Source organism: Ptiloglossa arizonensis, chromosome 5, assembly GCF_051014685.1.
Source record: "Ptiloglossa arizonensis isolate GNS036 chromosome 5, iyPtiAriz1_principal, whole genome shotgun sequence".
NCBI classification, from domain to species: domain Eukaryota; kingdom Metazoa; phylum Arthropoda; class Insecta; order Hymenoptera; family Colletidae; genus Ptiloglossa; species Ptiloglossa arizonensis.
The window spans coordinates 3,193,761-3,213,749 of record NC_135052.1 but is presented as its reverse complement, the minus strand read 5'-3'; the positions used below and the strand labels follow the sequence as shown (position 1 = coordinate 3,213,749).

Genomic DNA, 19,989 nt, shown 5'->3' with positions numbered 1-19,989 from the left:
GCGCGGCAAAAACCGTACAAAGTGATACGTCGGTGCCGAAGGCCATCTATTTTTAATACATACACGCGAGGCAGTTACGACCTTTGTTCATATTTTCATAGCAGTAACTGTATTCGTTTCGCTGATTCTCGTGATAATGCACAAGGCGTTACGACACACGGTGCAATACTGCACGTTATTACTTCTACGGTGAAGCAACATGTTGTAACATCGGAAAGGAGGAGGAAATAGATGGGCGATCCGTTGAAACGATCGATACCAAGTCTCCGTGAACGAAAAGCTGGTCGATTCGCGCGTCTCGCGGTAATAGTAAGGAAAAAAAAAAGAAAAACAAAAACGAAACCCTCGAGAGAGAGAGAATTTTCGTCGCGTCGAGGGTATTGAACGTTTCTCGCGAAAATTTCGTTTCCATCGAAGCCCTCGTCGCCCCCTGGTGTACGTTCCTTTGTTTCGTCGAACCCCGTTTCCTAGAATTCGTCGGCACGATGTAAATAAGCCTCTCTGTCCTCCGTAGTAACGAAGAACACCGCTACTGCTACCTGCTTTCGAACAAAAATCTCTTGTAACGCTTCAGGCGAAATGCCGGTGCCGGTTTGGGATTGCTCTGACCTGGGCCTGTTAGACGAGCCCCTGGACACCGCGACGGTGGTGTCCGACGACATATGGAAAAAGTTCGACCTGGACTTCCCGCTGGACCGCGTAGACGCTCACCCGGATACGTATCACGAGCGCATCTTCGACGACGGTGTTGTGCCGGACTTGCTCTACGACAAGATGACCTGTCTGGAATCGCGCGAGATACGTCATCACGATTGCATGTGGGCGGGGCTGTGCATCAGCAAGGAACACAATAGGACGTTACCGGCGAAGAAGGACTCGCAGGTACAGAAGAAAGTGCCAGCGGGACGAAGTCTATTGATATCGCGAGCTAGCGCAACGCAGACGGCGACGTCGTTGTCGGCGAATCAGCAACAGGCTCAGCAACAGTGCCGCGCGAAAAGTCTGGAGAGCGACGGCGATTCCACGAGGCCGGATACACCGCAAAGCTCAGCCTCCGACACAGAAACCGAAGACGAGGGGCCTTTTTTCAGGCACGATCAAATCAACATACACGAGAAACTGTTCCAGTGCATGTCAGAGGCGGCTACCAAGGCTGCGCCAGTGAGCGAGGTCACCGGTCAGCTGGTCAGGTTCCACGACAGGAGGAAAGAGGACGACAAAGGTCAGTGTCAAGTGCGTAAGGAAACCAGTATCAGGAACACCCTCAGTGATCACTGTTATCACCTGAATCAGCCCATCGGCAAGAATCTGGAACACCTCGGCGTGCAGACACCCTCCGATTCCGGTGAGTCATGACTACTTTCGTTACACGTTACTGTTACTTCGATCGCGCGAAGGGTGTATCCGGTATACGTTCAGTCCTAAGGAGCAAACTTTCCTCGTACGAGTTGATATTTATTCATCGTTACGTTTCCAGCACTGATTTTTACACTTCTCGGGAGTTATTTAGATTTCGTAACGATTCTATCCGTAATATTATTTTTCATTCACTTTCAGGAACGTGTAAGTTTCCCTTTAATATAGTATATTTTTCTTTAGTATTTCGTGACAACTCTATTCGCAATATTACTTTCGATTCACTTTCAGGAGCGTGTAAGTTTCCCTTTAACGTATTATATTTTTCTTCACATTTCGTAACAATTCTATCCGCAATATTATTTTCGACTCAATTTCAAGAGCGTATAAGTTTCCCTTTAACGTATTATATTTTTCTTTACATTTCGTAAGAATTCTATCAATAATATTATTTTCGATTCACTTTCAGGAGCGTGTAAGTTTCCCTTTAATATAGTATATTTTTCTTTAAATTTCGTAACAATTCTATCCAAAATATTATTTTCGATTCACTTTCAGGAGCGTGTAAATTTCCCTTTAACGTATTATACTTTCTTTAGATTTCTTAACAATTCTATCCGCAATATTATTTTCGACTCAATTTGTGGAGCGTGTAAGTTAGTTTCCCTTTAACGTATTATACTTTTGTCATTTTTCTTAAAGACGATCGAAATGGACGAAACGTTGAGACGGATAAATTTATTCTCGTATAAATAAAGCTTTGTCCTTACGACCGAACAAGATACGGTATATTCGGAGCAAAAGAGTAACTTTTTCTGTACGTATTAGCTGTTACTTTGTTTTCTCTCATCGTACTCTGCGCGTATGTCGAACATTCGAATAACGCGACAATTAATTATTTCTATTGCCAGGAAGATCGTGGAATTTTCAAGGTGACATTTCATTTCAAGTTTACACGTAGTCATTTTACTTGCGTAGGTCGCTGTGCACTTTCTATCTAAATTCGTTAACCTTTGTTTCGATGTCCGCCGCAAACCTTGCAACGTTTTTAAGAATTTACAAGCACGACTATTTTAAATATATTTATACGGTTGTTCGATAACCGAATTACCGGGGTACCTGTACAAAGAAAACCGTAGTTCGATGAATCATAAATAGAAGCGAAAGAATATTTTACGAGAAAAATATATACACCGTATAATGCCAATTAAAACTGTTCGATTGCAAAGAAGAGTAATTTTTACGTATCGTAAACGAACTGCTTGTCACTTGAGTTACGACGAATCTCTCGCACCGAAGCAACATAAACAATGGTGGGGATGACTCCGCGCCGTGAATCCGGGGAACCATTTCGACCATCGAAGCGTATATTATTTTTTTCTTTTTTTTTTTTCTTCGCTTCGTTCGATCTCGTTGTAGCGATATAAAACATCGAACGTTGTAGCCGATCTGTTTAGAATACTTTCGATCTGTTAATTTTGTAGAGAAATATGTCGTTAGTTGTACACTTGGGAATGTTATTCGAACGTTTTTCAATGTTTGATAAACAGTTCTTTCCCCGATTGTCGTAAAAACATACGGTCGTTACGTGTTTGCCTTTTCAGCGTACTGTAATACTGATTATACGTACACCGAATATTACCGATACATACACGCGAGCCATCTGTTAGCTCGTCTACGCGCACTGTATCGATTTAACGTTCGGGTCATTATTTCGACGCCAGATTTTCTTCTCTTACAAAATCGAACAATACCGGTTCACTTCTCGATCCAAAACGACAATTGTCTACATTGCAGTCACCGATGTAACATCTTGCCCTTTTTCGATACGTACGAACAGTACGTTGTAGCAGTTCTACCGAAACTACGTAACGAGGAAAAGTTTCCGCTCGATTTGGATACCGTTACTTTTTTAAACAGTCCCGTTTTCTTTACCAACGATAATTATCAATTTCCACAATAGAGTTTCGTTAAAGATAGCGAGAATTTTATTTCACAAATATCTAGTCTCTCGTTACGCACACGAGCCAAGGTTTCCTTTACCATTTTACCAAAAACAATCTCGTCTTTGTCGAATGTCGCGGACGATCGACTTTTAATATCGAATCGCGTCATAGTTGCGAGTATTAGTTGAACTCTCTGAAAATAATACCCGATGATTTGTAAAAATAGGGTGCTCGGTGTTAACCAGGTTATCGAACAACCGTGATTCGGACCATCGACGCAAGGGTTGAACGTTCTTTTTACTCGGATCGGGAGCATTCGATCTCACAGCCGTGAAAGCATCGATATAATTTAATCGTTGTTTCGTGCTTTTCCGACAGAGTCGGCAAAGTCGACCCAAGGATCCTCTTAATTGAGCGCAATTGATGGCACGGCACTCCGAAGTGCACTTCGCCGAATTTGGGTACCCGCATGAGTATGCTAATCGCGCTTGGTTGTTCGACATTGGAGAAGCACGGCTGAATACGACACAATCGAGAAACTCGTTTTAAACAAGTTCGGAGGTCGGTACGCTAACGTTCCCGGGTCAATGGTATCTACCCGTGGAGAAAAAGCAGCCGTGAGAAATTTTTCGGCGTCGTGGAATCGACTCCACCCTTCGGGAAATAAACGCGCGGGATTGCACGGACAATAATGCTTTGTAGTTGCACAGGCAATTCGGCAAGCGGCACCGGTGTATAGTTAGCCACGCCGGTAAAAATCTTGCGCCACTCGTTCCCTCTTTTCCCCACTTGCCGCCCAGGTACAAGGACAAAGGGGAAGTGCGATCCTTTTGTATTTCGCGCTGCATAATTTTCACATTTTAAAGGTGATTTCTTTCCTACGAACAAAGAGATCCTTTTTATTTGCACGGGTGTAATTTTTCAAACGGTACGCCGGCACGTTACACGATACTCGGGAAGTAATTTGCAATATTGCTAAGTTCGTTTGAACCGATAAGCGGAAAGGTCCCCTTTTAGAAGTAATCTCGGCATCCGTGTGTTGCCAGTCTTCGCGAATACTTACAATATTTCCACGTATACGATAGATTCCCTCGGCTGGAAACTCTATATCTTTAACTTAATATTACCGAAGACTGTACACGGCGCGCACTAGACATAGAACGTAAATGCACTTTAATTGCTATGTACGCAACGTTCGTTTGCTTTCAATGACAAGAATGATTGCTATCAGAGAGGAGACGACTTGATAGATTATTATTGCATCGATGGCGACTGTTAAAAAGTCTCATGCCTCGAATACGTGTCAAGGTTAAACAAATTTTCATTTACAAAGACGATAGCGAAACGATAGTTTGGACGTTTATTAAAACTAGCCGAGCATTTTCTGCGATATCCGAAAAATCGTACACGTTATCGCGCGACTGTGAAATTATCATTAACAATAAACACACCGGTCGATGTACGATCGCGTTGTAACGTGCACCAAGGAATCGACGCAACGTGCTCTAGACCGTTGTACACGTTAATTACGATTGTTTAAACGACAAAACACTCGTAGTTACGATACAGTCACGGTATAGTTTTCCATTCCAGATAAATTAATTCTATTCAATGTTATATGTTATTCGAACCAAACCTATACCGATCGATAATAAACGCTAATAAGTATATTATTAATCGATCTTAAAATGTTGTTCAATTCCCACAAAATTTTCCCGGTATTATTCGCGCGATGCGCTCGTTACAAAAATGAATAATCGTACGAGAATGCACGCGAATCGTTTCAACTTTTTATTCGTTTCCAGCCACGGTCTCGTTACAGCCGACAACGATCGTAATTAAAGAATCAGTTTCGAAACAATTGCATCCGTTAATAAAGTATCTAATATTATAGTTGGAAAAACTTTGGTATACTCTACCGGTTATTCCGTGAAAGCATTCTTATGTCGATGCAACGATATCCCATTCGAACTCTCTCGATCCTCTAATTGCGTGAAACGGTGAGCGCCGTTTAATACCGTTTCGCGAAGTAAAAAATTCTCGGATTTATTAATCGGCCCGTTGTTCCATCTGGACATCGTAGAAACGAGACCGGTGAAACTATTTAGCAACACGTGCATTTTTAATGCACGTGCGGCAAGAATTCATCGTACCGGCGTTAGATCGTCTCGTCTAGCAGGCTTGCGATTCGGTTTCCAGTAATTCGCGAGCAGTTTCGGGTTTCGGGTTAACGTCGTCGCGTATCTCCCTCGCGTTGGTAGACTTTCCGTCGCACGCCGCGTTCGCTGGGTCTAACTATAGGGATACCGGGAGAAGTGATTTGGCGCGAGTCGCGTAATTCGCTCGGGCCGAACAGTGGCGTCTTGTCGTTGAAAATTGTGCCGTACGCCACCTGAAAATATGTTGCGCTACATGGCGACATCCAATGTGTTCTATAGATACTAGGCACGCTAGCACACGTGCAGGATGGGGTCGTTTAAGCGACGGTCGCCGGCCTGTGTGCGTTCTTCGTACAATAGGAGACCACGGTGCGAAGGAGTCGCGCAACGGCCGACGTTCCACACACACGTGCGTCCCTGCATTCGCACGCACGTGACCAAACATTTACGCCGGACAGTCTTTCCGATTATATATCAAATTGAACGACATTACCGCGTATCGTTCTATTTTTCGCCTCGCGTTCTGCCTCGTATCGCGATACACTTCCGTTCCATGGTAAACCGTGCACGTGTAACTTCTTTGTATTCGTAACCACGGAACTACGTCTTCCGAAGGTACGCCACTTCCGTCAACCGAACAATTTCTAAGCTAAGAATACATCGCGATGACCGCGCAGTTGCGTTTGCCGGTTCAACTGTGTACGTATCTCGTTGAAATTTAGCGATCGTTGGTGCGAATTTTCGATCGAACGTTCTTCGGCGAGGTGACTCGTGAAAACGCGCGAATCGACGAGACGGTGAGAATTCCTGGGCAAGGATGTCGGTAGAGTCTTATAAAGTCTTCTAAAGTATGCCGTTTCCTGATCGCCCGGGCTTAATGGATCGAGAAGACGGTACCGTGCGACCGGACACACCGCAAATTCGGCCTTCGTGTTGACGTCGTGTCACCGTTCGTAATTGGTAATTGCCAGGGCTACGACTTGCAAATGGCTACTTTTGACCGCGGCCAGACGGGTCAGTGAAACGCCGAGAAACCGGTGTACGACGAACAAAAGCACGACCTCGTTAAGTGTATTAATAATTACTTAACATCGCTTTCGGCGGGTACAATTTCTACGCGCGACCTCTACGGACGTTTTTCACCTCCGCGAAGTTTCGCACGATGGAGAAATTTGGGAAAATCGAAGAACGTTCGAAGATCGAATCTCAACGACGCGTTCAACGATATACAAAGTTCACAACTCGCGAGAAAGATGAATTTCAGAAGCAAGAGACGTATCGGAGAGCGAAAGTATTTACATACCGTTATATTGTATTATATTGTTCCGTTACGATCGTGCAAAATCCAATCCTTGATGGTTACGTAGTCACGGTACGGTTTAGAACGATGGAGAAATAAATTGTTTAATATTTCTACTCTAAATTCTGTATACCTTCTTTCGGCTCTTTGCCTTACTCGTTAAACATTGGTTTCGCTCGGAACGATAGAAAAATAAATTGTTTAATATTTCTACTCCAAATTCTCTATACCTTCTTTCGGATCTGTCTTACTCGTCGAACATTGGTTTCACGCGTTTGTCCAGCGACCATGTTGCCGAGTTAATTCGGGCGTGGTAATTCGGCGATAGAAATATTGCGGCTTTTACTCGTCGCGTCGCGATCTCGCTACATCCGTGACTAGAGTCGCGACAAAGTTCGAAGGGAAAATATTCCACGGAAATTCGGTTCATCGTTCGTTTCGACACTTCGGAATTACCCGTTCAAGATCGTTGTTTCTCGAGGCGCGAACCTGCAACGCGATTTCGTTCGTTTGAACGAGTGCGCTTTAAATCGAGCAATTCCGAGACAAGGTAAAAGTCAGGGTTGCCGAAGCGGAGAAGCGCAACGGGGAAGACGCGTGCGCATCCTTTTCGCGCAATGCGCCGCGAACTAAGGGGTTGCGCTACGCTGCGTAACGTCTACGGTACTTGACCGATCGTTGGCTGCCCGGTAATAGCGATCGGTTGGTTTTCCTTTTTTTCTTCTTTTTTTTCTACCTCGATACGACGTTTCGACGTTAAAGACACGTGATCGTAATTAGCGGTTTCCTTATCGTCGACGAAACGGTTCGAAAGTAAGAAATCGTGGACGATCGAGGAGGTTCGCGGACGCTCGTTGCGTTTTACCGGTCGTCTCGGCGGATTCACGATCGTGTGCAGGTGCACGGTGGAGCAGGATCGTCGGAGCATGCGCAGTTAGTTGCGCGGGAACTCGAAGGTCATGCGGTACCAAGTGACGTCAATCGATAGCCGGCCGGCCGGCCGGCCGGCCGGTCGGTCGGTCGCTGCTTGCGGTCAAGCGTGGGACCCCGCCGCGGCGGTTTAAATGGTCGCCGGAATGCGGTTAAGCCTTTTTGCCATTCGCGCCGCAGTCGCGCTCGCCGTGGTGAGGGATACTCAGTACCGTGTTACGCGGGCACCCGTGCCCCTTTGGCATCCTCCTACGAAATCGAAAATCGCTTTTCCCGTAGACGAAAATGACAAACCGGTTCCGCGCACCGGTGCGTCGACGTCTTCTTCTCGGGGTTTTCAACGATAAGAATTCTTCGATCGATTTTTCGCATTTTCGAACCTTTTGCGATCACGATTACGGTTGAAAACGCTGTTTTTGGGCATCGAGTTCGCGAGGACCGCAACAAGTCTTTATCTTTTAAACGCGAGAAATTGTTCCGTTTGTTATTTTTAACGCGAAACACCTTGCGCGGTCAATTACTCGAATATCGTAACGAAATTGATAAATAATCTTCCAACCTTGCGATTCTGTTCATTTAAACGATAATTACCGATGGTGCGATACAATCGTTGTACGTTCGTGTCGAGATGAATTCGAGTCTCAATTTCAGTCGCGGTAGAATTTACTATTTCGCTTTCTCGAATTTGTGCAATTATCTTTAAAAGAATAATAGAGACATTCGAAATCGAGGAAAAGTACTGTTCGAATATGTCAAGTTGTACGCTTCGAAACGTCGATGGATCTCCGTTTTGTCGGAACGTTGATATTTTGTTGCAGAAATTGAGAAGAAATCGCTCGTTCGAACTAGACTGAAATATTACTCGCACGTCGTAAGGTTAACACAATTTTTCAAGTCGTAATGCATCACACTGAAATATCAATATTTGCATAACGTGTGCGGAAAAATATACCTCTCGCATTCCAGGCGTAATTTTGTCGTCAAAGGTGTACACGCGACGATTCCATCGATGCGACGGTAATAACGATCGTCTCTGTCTCGCTTCATTTTTCCCGCGCTTCCCGCGCCGCGCGTTCGACTCTTTGTACGGACGATGTTATCTGTATTTGTATGCGTCAAGTGTGGCGCCAACTGCAGTTGCTTAGCGCCTTTAATTACGTAAACGCTGATAAGTACCGTGTTAACTTGAGCGGTGGCAGTTCGATAGGGTATTCCCGCTACGGAAAGAACGATCGCGGAATTCCTCGAATCCGTACTCGACAACGGAATCGAACGTGCATTTTAACGGATCAATCGGACGACGAAACCGGTGTACGCCGGTGATCACTTATCGAGCAGAGAATCGTACAAGTTTGCGTATTCCGCGTAGAATCGGTCGTTAATTCTTGGAAACGTGCCGTCGGTCGCAAAAGCCTATTCCACGGCTGGGAATATCGAGTTAGAAATCGTTAGACGGGGTCTCTATCGGATCTATTAAGAATCTTCATCGACTCCGTGATACAACGACGAAGGCCGAGTGAAGTCCTACTTTCAGCCACATTGAAGCGATGGAAAGTAAAATATGCGGCTGCAATAATTTCTTTTTTGTTTCAACGCGGGACGGTTGATTTTGTAATTGACCAGCGGCGCATGAAATTTCTCCGGTCGTTAAATTTACATATTATTCCAAACGAAGAGATCTAAACGTCGATTCAGCCTCGATAAGAGTCGCCTCGCTCGCGCGACGTTTCAGTTTTTCCAATTTCTGGCCCGACCAGGGCCGGAGATTCGTAAACCGAGCGGTATAAATTGGTATAAATTTTGTTTGTTTGTTTGTTTGTTTTTTTTTTTTCTTTCACCGGTCGCGGCGTTACACCACGATCGCGTCGAGATTCTTGCCGCGGCGAGGTGTAAGGACGCATTAGTACGATCCTGATCCCGGACACGTTCAACGAAGACACCGGCTCGTCTTACGACTGGATCTTTTTTTTTTTTTTTTTTTTTCGCGGTATTTGCACGCAATCCCGCCCAGGTTTTTTTTCCATCGATGGGACGAGCGAAGTTCGTTCCGTTCGTCATGCAAATTCTTCGGTTAAAGCTTCCAGGAAAATCGTGCACGTTGGAACGCGAGCGCCTATAATGCTCATAAAAATGTATGCATCGTCGTCGTTTCGCCTCCTCGGGTGGGCTCGCTCGATTCTGGAATTCAGTGGGTGCAGCGGATATGGGCAGGCGGCCGAATGTGAGTTTCGACTTCAGCGAATCGGCGAAAGCGACGCTAGAAAGGAGAAGCGAGCCAGCCAGCGCGGTCACGAAAATTCCCTGTGTCGTTTTCACTCCCGGATTTTCCTCCTAGACGATCCGTGTTCGCAACCGCGACGATTACCACACCGAAATACCGTATAGTCGTCGGCAGGGAGGAAAATATTGCGCCCATGATACGTTGCCGGTGGGTACGGAATCGGCGATTGATCCGTGGCCGATACCGCATTGATAATTTGACACGCGTTGCCCGCCAATTTCGGTACACGTAACGGCAAAAACGGGAAAAACGATCGGGCGTGTTTCCCATTATTAAAAGTATAGTACGGGCGTAGCGGCGTGGGTCGCGTTCCGGTATCACCGTGAAACGCTGTACCACCGCGAATGCGTAACGGTCCTTTCTGGTTATTGCAAAACAATTCAGCTTCGTAGTATCGACTTTGCACGCAGGTGGGTTTGGCATCTCTCGAAGGTATTAGTTAACATTCTACGTAAGTATAAGCTGCGAGCGCGACCGTTTTCTCGCTCTCTTTCTCTTTTTCTCGTTACATTCTCTACCCCGTGGTGTTGTCGGCTCTGTTACCGAGGCGTCTATAATTATGCCTTTCCCTCGGGAGCAAGTGGGCGCCTATTTTTGCGCAGGGCCTCCGCGGTACGTATAAGCGCATCTCTGCCCGTGACGTAATTCATTCATTCGTTCATTCATTAAGTTCAGCCGCGTGGGAGAGACTGCTGATTAGCATCGTAGCAAAAGCATCGCGTTAGGTCACTCTTAGGACTTTTACTCTCGTTCTCGGTTTCTTTTTCAGTTTTCTAAACCGCGAGAGACGGTATTCTAGCACTCGTCGAAGACGACCCGGTCGGGGTTGTTAATCGCGTTTCGATTCAACTCGTTCGTTTTCTGCGAATTTCCCCTTACGATGATATTTTACATACGAAGTAAATGTCGCGCGCGGAATAACAATCGATCGCTAAATTGTCGTACGTACGTTCGTTCGTCTTTACGAACTATTGTTGCACGCCTCGTTTCTACGAAGGGATTTAAATTTAATCGTTCGCAACTGTCCCCGGTTCGTCGATTTACGGTTGCATTTAACGACGATATATTTATCAACGGTGGAAGAAGTTAATTTATCGAGCACAATGTCCTTGCGCGTAATCCCGATGATCTTGTTCTTTCATTCGAACGTTTCGACATGCCCCGCGAGAAATGCCTGGTCGTCGAACCAGGATGCCTTGACTCTTGCACCGAGAATTAGGAGGTCGGACATCGAAATGTCAAACTGGTAAAACCTGATTTGGGAATGTTGATCGGCATCAGCCGCGATCAAAGAGCGTCTTTTTCTTCTGGTCGCGGGCTGATTTGCCCGCATTGCCTTTTCCCCCGTTTAATGTACAATGTTTCGCGTTCAAAAATCGTCGTTCGTGCTCGTCCCTTTGCATCGTCACACGCGTGCGATACTCGCATCGAATTTTAGCCTCGATCGCTCGAAACTAAAGGAAAAGTCACCTATCCACGAAATACGAGAATTCCCCGAGTCGAAGCAGACACGGTCGATCGGTGCGCGTTTTTATCGTTCGTTTGTCAAACATCGCGTTAATTCGTTTCCATCGCGTCGTTTCGTCGCGTTGCAAATATTTAACGATAAACGATGCGAGTCGACAAACAACAACGACACGATCGTTCACGGCGGTGTTCGTACCCGTTGGAAGTCTCTTTCGTCGAAACTTTGCATTGTTACGCTGTATCTTGCAATCGCAACGACGCGGAAAACCATCGATTGTACGTATAAACGTATTTTATTTACGTACGCAGCGTAGTCGGTGGTGACCAACGAGAAAGCGAGAGCGCGATGGACGAGATTTTCAGCGCGAGCGAGCGAGCGACTCCTCTTCTATTCCGTCGTATCGGGCTACAGCGATGTTCCGTGATTATTTTTCTACGAATAAAAAGCCCGAGTTGCGGTTTACGCTTCGAAACCGAGGCGTCCGATCCTACCGGAGATGCTTGGAATATTTCGATGATTGAAAATTCCGCGCTAGAGGATAAAAAGCGCGTACGACACGGTAGGTAGGGTGAGAGCGGTAGGTAGGAGGCATCGGTTCGTGGAGTTTCTTTATCGGTGAAAGTAAGACACATTCACCGAGAAAGGAACCAAGAGCAAATATTCCGTTTGGTAATTAGAAATTCGAAATTGATCGGGCGCGAGAGAGAGAGAGAGAGAGGGGGGGGGAGAGGGGGGCAGCCGCGTCGGCGGTTCCCAAGTTCTCTTTCGCGTTCCTCCCGCGCACCGTAGCCACGACTGGGCACTCCTTTCCTCTCGTCGATCGGTGCCGGCAGTCGATCGTCCTCTCCTTCTTATTGCATTTCGTTCTCCCGAGGCGGCATGCCAGCCGTTGCTCTCGCCTACTCCGCGGAGTCGATCGAACGGAGAAGCAAGGAAAGAGCTCGCCGGTGACAGGGAACGGAGAGGGGAGAGAGCGGAGTCGAGAGCGAGTGGCCGCGCTCGCTCGTGCGACGGAGAGAGAGAAAGAATAATAAGCGAGCGCGAGAGGGGTGGGGGACGAAGGAGCCAACGGAAGGGAAAGGAGGGGTAGAGAAAGAGACGGGATGTAACAACGACTCGCAACTGGCATTTTCCGTGAGTCAATCGAGCAGAGAAAAAGATGGAGGAGAGAGACGGCTTTTCGCGTCTTCTGGCGCGCGGGCAGCGCCATCCACGGTGCGCGGTGGAAGTCAACCGTGGACGTGACGGTTCAACATCGATGACGTGGTGCATCTTGTTCCGTGGGCGGATCTCGACGAGTGGGCAGGGCTTAATGGTGTCTGGTCACCGGGTCGTTTCCTGGCTACTATCCCCCAGATACGTCTGCCGTATTTCGATTCTCGCGTAGGTTGTTATCCAAGGTAGTATCTCGCGGCTCGCTTTCCAAGTGCATCCGTGTACTCACGCGAACACAGGGCGGATACGCAGCCGAGGCTCGTAATTGGACTTTGCCGTCGGATAGTAACGCGTTATGGTCTCTGATTTTTCGAGCACGGTTCTTTCCCTCCTTTAACAGAATAGACTCTCGAGTAGCCGATAGCGAAGAAAACGGGGCGTGGGTGGCTCGAGTCGTCGACGCGCGTACCTTTAAATCGCGACGCGTACCGGTGGTATTTCGACCGTCGGCGTTGCGCGGAACGATTCAACGACTCGGAAAGCAGTGGGGGGACAGATCGGGAAATACGTTTCGTCCCGTTTCGTCTCGTTTCGCGGAACTTCGGTCGACGATTTCGCGACGATCCGGCACCGATCGTTCGAGGGGTCACGGTTCAATTTTCCGGCGAACCGCGTTTTACGTTTCGCGCGTTCTCTAGCGTGACTTTCGAGCGCGAACGCGAAAACGTTTCGCGCGTGCGCACGCGCGCGCGCGCTCACTTTTGTAACTGGATCGGACGAGCCCGGTTGGTCAGCACGGGGCATATCCAGGAGTCTTGGGCACGACGAGATTTATGACTTCGCCTTATATACGGATGTACATCGAGTGACCAGGAAGAGAAACGTGCCGTCACGTTCGTATATGTGGCTCGACCAAAGGGATCGTCGTCTCGAGATACTTTGAAGCGTGGGACTCGTTCGGCTAGAATTCCACGAAAGTAATTTCATGCCGCACCGTCACCGAACACTTTTTGCCGCGATATCGTCGGAATTTGATCCGACTCGAATAAAACGCTCGAAAGGGGCAGAGAGGGAAGCGGAGATACGGATTGAATGTTACTTTGAACTGTGTTATTGTCGACCCTAGATTTTGTATATTTAGAAGTCGAAGTTACATCGAGGGTTACGTTATCTGCCTACGCTCGAACGGGGTGCTCGATAACTCGGGTAAACTCTCTCGGTCCGCGGTTACACGTGGTCTCGGCGGAGCCGATGATCCATGAACGACGAATTAGCGCAACGCATTTTGTGGGGTAGAGTTCGCGCAGGTCGCGCTGATGCAGACCGCGCGCTGATTTCTAACCGAGCTCGGATCAATTTTTCGTATCTGCCAGTTATCTCGCGAGTAACGGGTCATCGGACGTCTCGAGACCTACGTATCGTCGATACACAGAACTCGAATATTCAGACCGTGGCGAACGTACTTCGGGGGGCATGGTTTGGCATTTTCCTTCGCGATCTTTTCCTATAAATTTGCGTCAATGAGCACCGCCGCCGCCGCCGTCGCCGCGGAGCGTCGATATCTCGATCGCGCGAGTCGAGCCGTGAAACGGACAGCCTTCGTCGTTGCCGGCAACGTTTACACCGCCGCGCGGACTGACTCTCTCGGCTCGAAAGTTATCTACTTTCCCCTACGACTGCAGCACCGAATGGAATTTTCACGCCCTTCCCAGCGTCTACGGCCGGGCTCGGCCAACTGCCGCGAAAGAATGCAATCGGTATTGTTCCGATCTTTTTTTTTTTTTATCACGGTGATCGTAATTATCGCGCGTCTAACGGAACGCAATGCTGGACTCTCCTCCGGCTCTATCGGACTAAATTCCATCATTTTTACCGTCACGAATCCAGTTTCTGATCCGACACTCGTTTCATTTATCTTCGAACCGGATCGAAGTAACGTCGTCCGCGATACGTTCACTTCTGTAGCTCGGATACAGGGTTGGTTGCTCGGCTAGCCAGCACGGGCGCGCGTTTCTCTATCCTCGGTGTATTTTCTGCCGGTAACCGTTTAGCCTCCGCCCTAGAAACATTCGCCGGAGCCGGACGGATGCCGCCGCGCCCTGTGTCCGAAACAGAAATCGAAACGCGCGATCGGCCAGAAAGGGAGACACGGGGACTCGTTCGGTGGAGAGGAGGGGTGGGGAGGGGAGTGGAGGGGTGTGGAATGGCGGGACCGGCATCCGAGCGACCGTAGTCGTAGTCAGCAGACCCTCCGGGTGGGTCTCCACCCTGTTTTTCGAAGCGTGTCTGCTGCGGGCGAAGCGACCGTTCGATATCACGAAAACTCTTCTCGCCCCTCCCCGCGGCTCTTGTCTCGCGGTCGCCTATCCCAACGAGAGAGGAGAGTCGATCGATTCGCGTCGACGTAGTACTATGGCCTGCTTACACGGAGAGCACTGACCCCCAAGGTCGCTCTTATACGCGGTTGCACGTGCTGCGGCAAATTGACGCTACCCTCCCCTACACCCCCTCCCTCTCTACCTCCCTACCACCCACCCACCCACCCTCCCTCCCTCCCTCCCTCCCTCCCTCACGGTGATCGCCCCTTCCTCTCGTGGCCATCGCAACGCGCCTCTGCTCGCAGTTTGCGCCGTACCACTCCGCTCCGTCGACTCTCTTTTTCTCGGCGTAACCGTTTCTAACTTTCCTCTTGCCGCGCGCGTCACGATCGCCACGATCGCCGCGATCGCGTTGGGCCGGCGACCTCTTCCGCGGCCACCTTGATACAACCGCGACAGAGTTCCGCGTGACACGCGCACTCGTCGACCGCTTTCTTCCTCTCGTCTCTCTTTCTTTTTTCTTTTTATTTTGCCATTTCTTTTCTTTCTCTTTTTTCTTGTTTCTTCGTTCGATCAACCACCATCGAATTCGATACCGTTCGCGAAGTGCGACCAACGAACGGGGATACGGTTCGCTCGATTCTACGCGCATTCACGGGGCGACGCGAAAGTAACGCTCGAAAACGGAAAACTTCCACACGGTAGAGATATCTTACGTTGTGCAGTGGTAACAGTGCGCCGTAACGAGTCAATGGTTGCGATAGTTGTTGTTGCGCCTGTGTCGCCTTTCGATCGTCAATCGAGTCAATCGAGTCAATCGAGTCAACGCGCGCGCGCACGCTCCGACCGAGTCGATTTTGTGAAAGAACTTTTCGGCGATCGGTTAATTTACGAGGATTTTTTCTCCAGTTCCGCGAACCGTTTCACGGGAATTTTTCACCGAGTATATCGCGACGATGCCGGAAAATTCAAAGACCAGCGTTTCAATTATTCGCGAAGGTCGCGTTCGAAGGTTTATTCGGGAAACCGATGTTCGGCCTTGTTGGAAATTTTACGTTACTTTTGCATCAGCCTCGTAGCGTGGGTGTTTCAAAGTAAGCGGTACGATCGACACGATCGGCGTTTCTGCGTGCCCGAATAAACAGAGAATGTAAATTGAAATTGCCGCGCGCGGAATTTCGTTCTCGAGAAAATTGCAGTGGAAAATCTTCTCGAGAAATCTGTCACAGATATACTCGTACATAATATTTGGAAATAGTGATTTACGATCGAGAGTATTGTTTTCCCGTTATTAACCTTCGTGTACTTTGCGCGTAAACACGATAAGGAAGTGTGCAGAGATCTGTGTACTTGAACCTTATCGGTGAAGCGCGACGCGTTCACTCCACGTGTCTTTCGTATCGATTTCATCGAGAAGGAAGTTTCGCGTGAAAAATCCAATTTCGCGTTTTCCATGCGGTCTCTCGCGTGGAAGTATTTTTCTCGAGTACGTCATTCATCGCCGGGACGTTCCATACGCGCTGAAACGGCGGTACGTTCGTTATTTTTTGCGGACGAGATTCTTGTCAAGGTCTGATTATTTTCCGAGCGCGCATTCGCGATAGTTTATTTTGCTTTTGTTTCTTTTCGTTGATACGCGACCGAACGCGAACTCGCTGAAAATTGAGCCCGTTACGCGGTGCACGGAAATTCTGCAATTGGAAATCTCGAGAAACGCGGCCTTGAGGGAAACTTTAACTTTAAATTATACGCGCTCCTTCGAATAAAACGTTTCCTTCCTCGAACGTTTTTCGTATCGGCAAAAACAACCGAGACGTTCGATCGGTCTCGAATCACTCGCATTGTATATTTTACGGCCTATTCGCTCGTTTGTTCCCGGTAAAAAGTCAGTCGATACGTTCGAGTAGAAGCAACGAATCCAGTTTAGCAGCTGATACTCGACTCCGGTGCATCGAACGAATTCCACGAATTCCTTTCCGTTTCTTTCGCGTTCGTTCCAATATTTACCATTAATTGTAACGACAACGCGGTTGCATTTCGTATTTACGATATTCTACGTTCCTTTCCGACGAAAGTGACAGGTTGCACGAATTCGCTCGGTGTTTATTTATCTCTACGTCGAAGCAGTTAACCGTTCTCCGCAGTTGGCGCAGACCGCATCGTACACGATCCGTTCGATAAATAATCGGACCGAATTCTCCTTGGCGACTTTATAAGCGTTGTTCGGTATTATTTTCATCGATATTCTTACGTTCGAACCGTTAATGGTTAAAATTTCATAAAGAACGAACAACGCGTTCGAAAGTTGGCTATTTCGACGGTTCTATTTCGCTATTCCGGTGGACTTGTCGCAAAAATTAAACGGGGCAAATATTAAACTCCGTTTCGCTACTTGGAGAGATTGTTGTTCGAAAGATTGAAAGATCGTACGTCTCGTACGCGAGTATTCGAGCGGTACGAACGACGAACGACCGTGTCGAACAATGTCAAACCTCCTGCGTCGTCGCTGTTCGTTCAAACAACGAATTTTGCGTAGATTTGCAAATTTTTTACCCAAAAGTTCGAACCAAACGGGGCAATCCGTTGTATCGTACTCGTTAACCGATAACCGAGAAAAAAAATTGTACGGAAGGTTGCAAAAGGTCGTCGTTGAGACAGCTCGGTGTTACAAAAACCTCTTGAATTCGCTAGCGAGCGGCGATGAGATTATTTTCCGTTTCTGGGACACGTCGATGAAAAGGACTCTTATTCGAGCGATCAAAGTGACACGGGTACTCGAGGTGATTATCCGATTCGGACCTCCGAAAAAGTTGAGCGCTGCATCCACGCGGAGAGAACGTCTTTCGAATTGAGAGAATGAAAGAAAAAGAAAGAAAAGAAACGTTACCTCCGCGAAAAAAAAAAGAAAAAAAAAAGAATACCGTCGTTCGATAACGAACACGACTCGACTCGACTCGACTCGACTCGACCACCGCCAAAGTAACGCGTTCTACGTTGCAGGCCCGTGTATTATTACGAATATAAGCATAGGAGCTCGAGGCTCAATCGCAGACACGATTATCGGCTTCCGCGTTCTCGTTACGATTCGCGGGCTTCTTTCTTCAAATACATCGGTGAACCGTGTCCAATTAAGCATTCGATGGTATCGACTTACGTCGCTGGGTCGTGCGACGACATAGGAATGAAATACGAGACACTTCCTTCCTCGGAAAGTGGCCGCCGTATGAAGCGATTTATAAAACGAACGAAAAGAAATGGGGGGGGGGGGGGAAAGGAAAATTGAATCGGGCCGCGGTGAAAATAGGCGGCACGTGCGTCGTCGAGTTAGAAACGGCGCTATTCCAGGGGGAGAAAAGAAAAGAAAAGAAACCGATGAGGGAAGTGGTTTCGGGTCCATCGCGGATCCTATCGTCGGTTAGGTGCGTTCTGGTTATATTTAGAAGTTTCGCGCCTTTTAGCAGTTGCTCAGAGACGACCTGGCAGCTCGCCAATTTCGGGAAGATTCGTGCGTCTGGCCGCGCCGCGATGAAACACGTGGAAGCGGTGTTACGACCGGGAGATTGCATTCGTTGCCTCACACGTATGTATGCGCAACGTATGCGGCATCCCGTTTGGCTTCTTCCTCGTTCCTCGACTCTTTCCGCTTGGCCCCGTTTGTGTCTTTAAATGGAAACAACTCGAACGCGTATAATTAATATTCCCGTTCCCGTGGAATCGTTTTACGAACGCTGGCGTCGATTCGCGATCGTACACGGTCCTACGGTCGCGATTAGAAATTTCGCCGGATCGATCGGCGAACGATCGCGAATCGACGAATCGAAGATCGAAGCACGGTAACAAATTTCTCGGTGGTTACTCGGAGAAATCCCAACGGTTCGATTCCGCGTAAATAAATTAGCCCATCGGTAAGAGAAAGAGATATTTTTCTTCGTTTGTCGAGCATTAATTAAAAGTTTACGCTGCGATTGCAGCGCGTAGGTAAAGTGAAACCGGAAGACGTACCGAGCTTTTTTGCACGCCGAGCGTAACGCGTTCCAAGATATTCTAACTAGCTAGGAATTTTTGTAATTTAAATAGAAACTTCCCAGGCATTTTACGTAATGAGACAATAATTGGAGCGAATGATAAGAATCGATGAACATAATGAATCCGGACGAACGGTTCTCCCGCAACGAAAAACCTCCGGTGCCCATCGCGACGAATCGACCAACCGAGTTTCCGATACCGCCTCGTGTTTCTTCGGGCGTCTCGGGTCCCTTCGGTGCGCTCGCGACTGCTTTTTCTCAATTTCGGATTTTAGGTCAAGTTCGTCGCGTTCACGGAATCGGTATCTCTTTCTCTCTCTCTCTCTCTCTCTCGAGACTACGAGCGCGAATAAACTTACCGAATTCGCGCGGACGATAAAGCTCCCTCTAACATAACTTTGCAAGTATCAGCATTTATATATAAGTGAACAGCGATTTTAAATGCGAACGGACACGAACCGACGCGTAAACCGGGAATGTAAAATCGACGCGGCGAGAATAGGAAGCGAGATCTCTCGGCATTGAATCCGATCCGTGGTACGAGAAACTTGCGCGTACATCGTCGATGCGAACATTTGTGTACAAGAGACTCGTACATCGTCGATGCCCACGTTCCGTAAGCGAGCACCGAGTGTGGCCATTTCGTTTTTCTTTTTCTTTCTTCTTTTCTCTCTCTCTCTCTTTCTTTCATTAACGTCGCGATAAATTTTACCGCGGTCGGAGTTGCATGGAATTTAATTAGACGAATTTACGACCTCGGCCGGTTAATGGTTCGTTTCGCGAACGAAGTTCATCCGTAGATCGACGGGTAAACGTAATTGGACCGAGTCCCTCGTCGCGAAACGCGTTACATCGACATTGAGCGATTGTATTTCGAAGCTGTCCTTGACGAAAGAGTTATGACCCGTATCCGCATGAGAGAGGAATCTGGACCAACCGGATTTCCACTGATTGTGCCAGACGCCGTGGATGACACAGTTTGCAGAAACGCCCACGGTGTCGTATGTCCCTTCGAACGCCTCTGCAGCCACGTGTTCACGAAGAATTCCGT

At 47.9% G+C, this 19,989-nt stretch overlaps 1 protein-coding gene across 2 annotated transcripts in view; it reads left to right on the top strand.

Moving 5' to 3' along the window:
* Window positions 1-19,989, top strand: part of Myc (bHLH transcription factor Myc) — a 29,864-nt gene that overhangs the window by 4,773 nt on the left and 5,102 nt on the right. For both annotated transcript variants that reach the window (XM_076311633.1, XM_076311634.1), the window contains exon 2: window positions 575-1,345. In XM_076311633.1, the coding sequence (XP_076167748.1) occupies window positions 580-1,345 (766 nt within the window). In that variant the 5' untranslated portion in view covers window positions 575-579. The remainder of the gene's footprint in view (window positions 1-574; window positions 1,346-19,989) is intronic.